The sequence below is a fragment of the Capsicum annuum genome, chromosome 4 (assembly GCF_002878395.1).
Source record: "Capsicum annuum cultivar UCD-10X-F1 chromosome 4, UCD10Xv1.1, whole genome shotgun sequence".
NCBI lineage: Eukaryota > Viridiplantae > Streptophyta > Magnoliopsida > Solanales > Solanaceae > Capsicum > Capsicum annuum.
The window spans coordinates 853291-862377 of NC_061114.1; the positions used below are offsets into that span (position 1 = coordinate 853291).

General features: G+C 37.1%; 2 protein-coding genes across 2 annotated transcripts in view; both read right to left on the minus strand.

The window, feature by feature from the left end:
- The window catches only part of LOC107868494 (4-coumarate--CoA ligase-like 9), a 7912-nt gene extending 4771 nt beyond the window's left edge, over positions 1 to 3141 (minus strand). Inside the window, exons 1-5 of the mRNA XM_016715196.2 lie at positions 1862 to 3141; positions 918 to 1107; positions 665 to 810; positions 511 to 578; positions 300 to 402 (exon numbers count right to left, since the gene is read on the minus strand). Coding sequence (XP_016570682.1) covers positions 300 to 402; positions 511 to 578; positions 665 to 810; positions 918 to 1107; positions 1862 to 2869 — 1515 coding nt within the window. The 5' untranslated portion in view covers positions 2870 to 3141. The remainder of the gene's footprint in view (positions 1 to 299; positions 403 to 510; positions 579 to 664; positions 811 to 917; positions 1108 to 1861) is intronic.
- A 701-nt stretch (positions 3142 to 3842) lies between these two features.
- LOC107868492 (lysine histidine transporter 1) lies at positions 3843 to 8297 on the minus strand. Its single transcript, XM_016715195.2, has 8 exons — positions 8140 to 8297; positions 7863 to 8020; positions 7389 to 7775; positions 6238 to 6637; positions 4963 to 5068; positions 4785 to 4876; positions 4533 to 4601; positions 3843 to 4116 (listed from the first exon to the last, which is right to left on the minus strand). Exons 1-8 carry the CDS (start codon positions 8194 to 8196, stop codon positions 4018 to 4020), a joined length of 1368 nt encoding a protein of 455 aa, XP_016570681.2. The 5' UTR covers positions 8197 to 8297; the 3' UTR covers positions 3843 to 4017.
- Positions 8298 to 9087: the final 790 nt, after the last annotated feature.

Consider the following 9087-nt stretch of genomic DNA (forward strand, 5'->3'; position numbering starts at 1 on the left):
TTTTATAACTTGGCTTATTTTGGTTCCTAGTTCTTATTTTGGTTCCTAGTTCTGATCTAAAATGGTAGTCAACTTGTTACTCCCTTTGTTTCAATTCAAGTGTGTTGCTGCCCTTTTTAGGTTGTTTAGAAAAGAATGCGGTCATTCCAACAAACATTCTACGTGATTTGTTTAAGATCAAAAGATTAAAAAAAACTCAGTTTTTAGTTAAACTAAAACACTTTTAACACTGAAACGGAGACAGAACGAGAAACAGGGGCAGGAGAAATAGGAGTGGAGCAAATAGGCATAGCAAGAACCTGTTTTGAAATAAAGTCAATCACTTGTTCCTTGTCAAGAGTGCTTTGGGGACGTCTCACAACAAACGCCATGGGCAATTGACCAGCTTCTTCATCAGGATATCTGTCAAATTTGTTTATAAGATTCATCAACATTCATTTCTAGCAGTATACAAATGGAATGTCTTATGTCTTAGCTGAGTTGTCTGAAAACGGAAATGCAAAATGTTACGGTATGACAGCAGCATCTAATATTTCTGGGTGAGACTGAAGAAGTTGTTCTAGTTCAGCAGGAGCAACCTGAAAATCAAGAATGAATAAGTAGGGATTTTCAATATAAGTTGCCTATTAAACTTAAAGGTCACAAAAGAAGTTAGCAATTGAACCTGGTATCCTTTATATTTGATTAGTTCTTTCAGCCTGTCTACAACAAAAAGGTACCCCTGATGATCAATATAACAAAGATCACCAGTCCTCAACCACCCACCTGGCATCAGAGTTTCTGCAGTTGCCTTCGGATCACCAATGTAACCTACAAAAAACATAACAACATTGTTAACAATGAACTATGCCTTAGTTTGAAACAAGTTGAAGTCGAGCTTTCTGTCAAACATCAGTTAGTCTTTCAATTGAAGTTACCTTGCATAATGGTTGGGCTTTTGAACCAGAGCTCTCCTTGCTCACCAGGAGGCAGACCAATCCCAGTGTCCGGATCTACAATTTTTGCTTCAGAATTTGCCAGTAACCTTCCTACAGAACCTCGATGAAGCATTTCTTCAGTAGTTGCAGCTCGAAATGCGGCCCCGCTCGTTTCAGTTAGTCCATATCCCTCAAATTCAAAACTCAAGTTCAGTTACATGCTAAAAATACAATTCCGCCCCCCAGAACTTTGGTCTAGCTGTTAACCACGCACTTTATGATCTTGATATGTAGATTACAGAGACACATAATGAATACAGATTCTGTTGCAGACAGATAAAAAAGGCTTATAATCTAAGTGAGGAGGGTAAGGGATTAGGTTTATTTTCACTAAGTTCCGAACCATGTATCACTGGCTCCCCGGAGTTTCTCGGCTACTCCATAACTTGGCCACAAATAGGTTTACATCAATGAATCAAAAATCAAGTAGTCCGGTCCAGGGCTTCGGTGTATTGACAATGACACAGCTAATGATATGTAGATTAGACACATTTCACAGTATTCTAACCTCGCGCCTGATAAAAACAACTCGTATTTAAGTGGAGATGAATAAAGAAACAAGTTCATTATCCACTAAGTTTTCCGCAGGAAGATAACTATGATGGAGCAGAGATAGTGAGTCAATCTTGGCTCGAGAAACAAGCTGCATGAGTTCGATTTGCAGGGAGTGCTACACTAGTTTAGGCTCGAATATGAATCATCAGTGCTACATTATATGTCATTTATGCCTATTCATTGTCATATCAACACTAAATACTTATCTTTTACACTCCTAATTTGAAGTTCTCGAAAAATTTCACACAGATATATGAATCTCAGAACACAAATGCAGGGAAAGGAGGTTCATTGTGGAACAGATATACTGTATGGCGTATTTTACTTACTTGATATAATATAGTCTTTGGAAATTTGTCTGCAAATGCTTGCATCACCTCTTTCCCAAGTGGCGCGCCGCCTGAGCCAACATTCTCCAATGAGCTCAAATCATAGTCATCAGTAACACTTCCTTTAGCCATCACCACCACAATCGGCGGAGCCGCCAACAACTGAGTCACCCTAAAATCTTCCACAGTTTTCAACATTTTCTTCATATCAAATCTCTCCATCACCACTACTGTCTCCGTCAACGCAACCGATTTCAACACACAGTGAAAACCAAACACATGAAAAAATGGCACTGTATACAATACCACCGCTGGCGATTCCCTTTTTTTTCTCTGAGCATGGTAATTAGCAATTATTGCTATGAAATTCCGGTGAGTAAGCTTCACTCCTTTTACCTCCCCTGTAGTCCCCGACGAATACATAATCGCTGCCAAATCAGATTGATTCACTTCCACCGATTCCAGTTTCAATCCTCTGTTCGTCATCATCGATTCAAACTCCGTTGAATCGATTAGAACAGCTGGATGTTTCAACTTTGGAAGCTTCTGGAAGTTTCTCGATGTAGCAAACGCGATAACAGGCTTCGTTAACTTAATCTGCCGCGAAAGTTCATACTCCGTGCTGAGTGAATTAGCGGGACAAATTACAACACCGAGGTACAGAAGAGAAAAGTATAGAACCGGAACTTGAGCTGAATTCGGAGAGATAACAAAAGCGACGTCGTTTTTGGAAAGACGGTACATTTTCTGTATCGAGGAAGCTAAGCAAACTACACGTTGCTGGAAATCGAAGAAGGAAATGCGGCGACCGGTGAATGAGTCGATGAAGGCGGTGGCATCGGGCCACGGAGAAGTATTCTGTTGAAGAGAGAGTGCGTAGGAAGCAGCTGAGAGAGGAGAAGATTGTGGAGGAAGTACTAGTGGTGGTCGGAGACTGTAGAAAGTTTTTGTATTTGAGCAGAATCCGCTATTTGAATCGATTGATGTCGATGAATTCGAGCTGTCCATCGGAAGAAAGTAGTTGTGTACGGAGGAGAGTAGTTGTGTTTGCTGCAGCTCCGTCGAGTACACGGCGGGGAGCAGTTGTGTTTGCGGCAGCTCCGACGAGTACACGGAGGAGAGTAGTTGTTTTGGCGTCAGCTCCGGCGTGTACACGGCGGATAATGGCTGTCTCGGAATTTGCAAGGCGGAGATTCCAACTAAATTTTGTTTAAATTGTTTAGTTCAGGGTCCGCTGTCCAGTATTTTATTTTTTTTGTGGAAGCCGGCCATGCATTTATTCTCTATTAAAAAAAATATCTTTTTTGTAATTTATTTCTATTTTCTATTAAAAACAATATCGTTTTTGTAATTTATTTATTTATGGAGTATGTCATAGCCGTTCGTTTGCCGAGTTCTATCGAAAACAACCTCTCTACTCCGTATATTTTACCTTTTTTCAGACCCTACTCTGTGGAAATACACTAAATATATTGTTGTATGTCATAGCCGTTCGTTCCATTGTCATCACTTGACCAAACATGAAGTTTAAAAAATAAATAATAACTTTTTAAAATTTATAAAATTATTCCTCTTAACGTTACTTTAATATTTACTTTTACTTATCTTTTCTTATTGAGTGGGACCAAATAAATATAAAATGAAAATGATATCATTAGATAATTGTCAAATAAGGAAAAGATGAAATTCTAAAAACAAATAAATAACGAGACATAAAATGAAATGGAGGGAGTAATATTTAACATTTACTACTAATATAATCCTCTTATTTATAAATAAATTAGGAGAAACGTTACTTTTTTGGCATTTCGAAGTCATGAAACCCAAAAACAAATTAAAATATATGCAGTTCATACCATTATCTCAGAGATAAGGTAGAGAGGATATTTCCAATAGACCTTCGACTCAAGATAAAAAATAGTCCGAAAAAAGATACAGACACAAGAGACAATAGGAAGTAACAGTATAACACCAGAACAAATAGTAAAAAAATAATACTAACACAAAATAATACTACAATCGATCTATTCGAAACAACAGATATCAACTAGAAACTTCGTATACCACCACCACTACTAGTAAGAACAAACACTCCTACCTACTGTCACGGACGCACTCCGATCCCGTAACTTTCTAACTATTTATATTTAGATGTACTAAGAGTAAAATTTGTAGTCCTTGGCTTGAATAATTATGGATCTTAGCCCACCAATTGGTGCTATAACCATCAATAGTACTCCAAGAATAATGCAAATCTGTCATCAATCATATATTGCCACCTCAGAAATATATCATTTTAAGCAACAAATTAGCAAATAATAAGAAAAAAGGTGCGAAAAATATCTCTATACTTTGGTGAAATTTGCTATTAGCATTCTAAACTTTTTGGGAGTCCTATAACCCTCTTAGACTATTTTTTATCTTATTTAATTGGCATATATTTGTCACTTGGACCACTGCATGTATCTCACGCACATTGAGCCCATAAAAAAAAAATGTTTGATAAAGGGTAAATATATGCTAGTTAAATACAGTAAAAAAAAATAGTCTAGAAGGGTCATACAACCCAGCAAAGTTCAGGGTGCGGAACTGCAAATTTCGTCTAAGTAGAGTTATTTTTCGCACATTTTCTCCAAATAATATCATAGGTAACAACATTATTCAACCATACCCAATTGACAATCCAAGAGAGACTGAATTTCTTTGGTTTGCAAATTATTAGCCACATGATGCAAGGCAGCTGAATCCAAAAAAAAAAAAAAAAGATTAAACAAAAAATTAATCAGGTTGAAAAATTGAAAAATAGCTGCTACGATGGAATTTAAAATTTCACAGGTGAAATTCGTGCAGAGTATTATCGTGAAATTTCAAATTATGATAGTGGCTATATTTTCAATTACATTACTTAGAGAAGATATCTTACAAAATAGGTTGTTGGAGCAAAAGCAAATCCTCCAAAGAATCCAAGCAATCCAATGAAGAAAGGGAAAGTAATAGCAACAAACATTGTGAAAGCTGAAATTATTGAAATCAAAATGTATTTACAATATAAAGATTAATTAATAAGTCCTGGTTAATTCAATTCATATAATTTCACTTACCGACGTAAATGTTCCTCGTAACAAATCGCAACATCTTAGTTGGCTTGAACCTAAATTTTCGAACAAGCACCGTCTCTATCATGTCAAACACTGGCATTGCATATATCTACAATAACATATCAGAAAATAAGTAAGAAACTCATATAGTTCTCAATATAACTAAAGGAAAATAATTATTTTTAGGAGACTAATAATGTAAAAGTTTTTCGATATTGAAGATAAAATTAAGTGAATAAAAAATATGCTCTTTTTATTAGCTCAAGTTTTTAAATGAGATGATCACACGCGCAGACCAGACACAGATCCTGCATTCAGGTCTCACCACTATCCATTGTCGAAAAGAATTTCCACGTGCATGATCGATTAAAAAGAGAAAGAATCAGGCTTGCATATGCAAGGGGCGTGTTGAAGATATAATTAAGTAAATAAAATTGCGTCTTTGCTACTGATTTGACCGAGCTTTTTGTTTCACTTTATAGGGTAGGGTCCTCTGTAGTGTGTCACACAGCTGCCCGTCTAGAAGAGCAACTCGCTCTGTCGCCGCCCGCTTGCTGGCCGGCCAGACGAATCGAAGTTATCTTCCGATCAACTGGCCACCCAGTCAAGTTCACGGAATATAATCCTAAAGTACTCAAAAGACTCAAATACAGTCAATCAAGAAGGTGGTAAGACCGTTGCAGACGAAAATAGATCACCAAGTTTAGCATAGACATATAATATTGACCGGACAAGTTGTTGTGCGGAGCATGAATAAGGTAGATTTTTTCGTGGGTCCTTGGCATCTGAATTAGGGGCGGACCCACGTGCATTTATCGGGTGCTCGGGCACCCACTAAACTCGATGTAGAAGAGGTATAATTATATAAGAAACAGGGAAAAAATGGTAAAATTTATAAAAAAGCACCCGAAGAACAACAATATGGCTGGGTGCTCTGGCTTTAGGCATAACTTCCATGTCTCGCATCCTGAGATCGAATCCCTGCAAAAGCACCCACAGCCTAAAAATGCTGGGTCCGCCACTGATTCAGAACGAACAGTATCTGTGTATCGAAGATGAGAAATGGATAGGTATGTGATTTATGTTGCACCTGATAGCTCCCAACAACCACATATCCAGCATAGTTTCACAAGCGAGGTCTCAAGTGGGTAGTGTATACACAAACCTTACCATTTCTGACAGATGTTCAACTCAAATAACGCACTTCAAAACAGGTTCGAGAAGGAAATACAGCGTAACGAGAAAATCATGTTGAAAATAATGGAAAAGAAGAAGCACCTGATAGCTCCCAATAACATGAACAACAACAAAGATGTTAGCCATAGCAATAAGCCAAGTAGGTTCATTCAAGAACTCTTCATCTAAAATACTTCCATCCAGTTGATTCCCAAACCTCCAATAGCCAATAATAGCAACAGGGAAATAACACAGAGCAACAATTAAATAAGCAACAATAACTCCTTTCCACATTGGTTTTCTTGAAGGCTTTTCAGGTGTTGATGGAATTGTTGCTTGAATTTCCAACACAACATTATGACCAGCATATGCAAATGCAACATCTCCTAATGCAGTAAAGAAGTTGAATACTGTTCCTGCTGTGCTCTTTGACTTGTACCCATATTCCACATCTGGTTGTTCCCCTTTTTTCAGTGTTGCTCCCCAAGCAATTGTAGAGTAGCTTCATCATCATAAAGAACATAGTATATCATAATTCTTGAAAAAATTGAGTAGTATAAAGATTGATAATGTTGTAAAAAAGGGTAGTCAGGTGCACTAAAGCTCCCGCTATGTGCAGGTCCAGGGTCCGAGGAAGGGGCCCATCACAAGGGTGTAGCATATGCCGCCTTACCTTGCATTTATGCCAGAGGCTGTTTCCAAGGCTTGAACCTGTGACCCCTTGGTCACATGGCAGCAACTTTACTAGTTACTCTAAGGATTGAGAATGTTGTCGAAATGGATCTTAGATCTAACTCAACTCTCAAAGATCGATCTCCAGCACATGCAGGATTGGACATATCAGCGACAATATTAGATGGAGGTCCAACATCAAGTAAAACATGGATTGGGATTAATATGTCACTCTTAGATTTTGTGCGTAACTCAACCCTAAAATCATGTTGATCATGAGGTAAGTATTGCCTAAAAACATATAAGAAGACGCCAAATAACCCAATCATCCACCGTTGTGGGAAGTCAACAAAAAAAAGATAGTCTGCTGTACTAAAGCTCCCGCTATGCGCATGATCCAGAGAAGGGCCCCACCACAAGAGTGTATTTCTGTTGAAGGTTGTTTCCAAGGCTGGGAAGTTACTACTAAAACAGCAACAACATACCCCATGTATACACAGTCCGTACCTCTACCTTGGGGTGAGGTATAAAGGTTGTTTTGATAGACCCCCGGATCAAGACAGAAACAGTAATATGCGTACCTTATAGACATGACAGCAGCAGCCAAAGACACTCCTGCTATGGAATTCAAATCAGGAAGATGTGAGATAACAAAATGAACAGATGCAAAGATCATAATGAAGTAAGTCTTTTTTATGTCTTTGCAATCTTTTCTACACACTAATTTGTAAAACTGTTGGAGTGATTCCCCTCCAGTCACCATATAAACTATGTCAGTTCCAACTTCAACAACTAATTGTTGTGGCACAATGATCCATAGCCCAAGTTTCTTCCCAAAAGCATGCTGCCCAAGTTCATGATATCTATCGAAACGCTTGCCAGGAACAATCTCATGCATCTCCACCATTTGCCATAATGTGTATAACGTTATAATCCAAGATATCACCAACACCGCTACTCCAGGCCCCCTGGAATTACATACACACACGTAAGTATAACATTCTCTTAGTTATATAATCTTTCTGATCACAATAAGAGCGGTAACAATAACGTACCAGCCAAGCTGTGCCATGGCATAAGGGAGACTGAGTATACCAGCACCAACCATAGCAGTAACATTGTGAAAAGCCGAATACCACCATTTCGCGTTCCTGTTTGATGTTATTGGAAGCCATGCATCTATTTCCCTCTCTTCTGCAAGTCTTTCTTCATCCTGCAGACAAGAATTAATTTGATTATATAATATGCCCCTCCTTTGGATCGCCACCACAAACAATACCTTAACAGTTCCGTAAAATAAAAATACTCAGAAGAGATAAGAGAGAAACTTACACTTTTGGAACTGTGAATGTATAGAGAGTTGGAATTAGTTAGAGCTTGAGTTTCCATAAATCTCTCAAAGAAATGGTTTTAGAAACTAAAAGACAGAGATAGAGAGAGTGACAAAGAAATATGGGACACTACGAAAATTATGAAGTTGTCTCTGTCTTTAAATAAACAAACTACAAAACTCTCCGAGGTGGTTTGGTTGGAATACAAGTTATCTAGAAATTAGTTATGCCGAAACTATTTCTTGATCGTTTAGTTTGATATATATATTATCGCTCCATAGTTATTATGAAGATTGATTACACTATCTGACCAACCAAGTGACCTACTAAGATTCTTTATTTCTCGATAAGTAACTTTTTTTTTTTTGTTTAATATATGGTCAATATTAGAGCGTAAAATTCATTAAAAGAAAAGTAGTATAAGCTATAGTATACAAGGAAAGACTGAAGTTCACGTTTTCTGTTAGACTAAAGAATATAGTATATAGTAAAAAATCAATCGCTATTACAACTAATTAATAATGTACGTAGTTAATTATATTTGACTTACAAGTTGATTTCTCAGTTTTAATTTTTATACATTTAGATACTTACTAATCTACTTGTATATCTAACCACAAAAAAGAAAAGTATAAAGTCTTGGTCTTGCTAGAGTCAAGTAAACAATTGTGTGGTGCTTATTTATTATAATTAATTTTTTATATCTTGTTTCTAAGGTTTTTTTCTTAAAAAATCTACTCATAGTCAAGAGTCAACTTTTATTTCACTGCATCATTTAATGAATTTAATATATATGTACGTATATTATATAGTACATATGTATCTTTTTCATATGTGAGTGATGTGTGCTGCTTGAGTCAAGGATCTATCGAGAATAACATCTCCACCTTCACAAGATAAAGATAAAATTGTATACGTATTACCCTCCTCAACGCTACTTATGAAATTA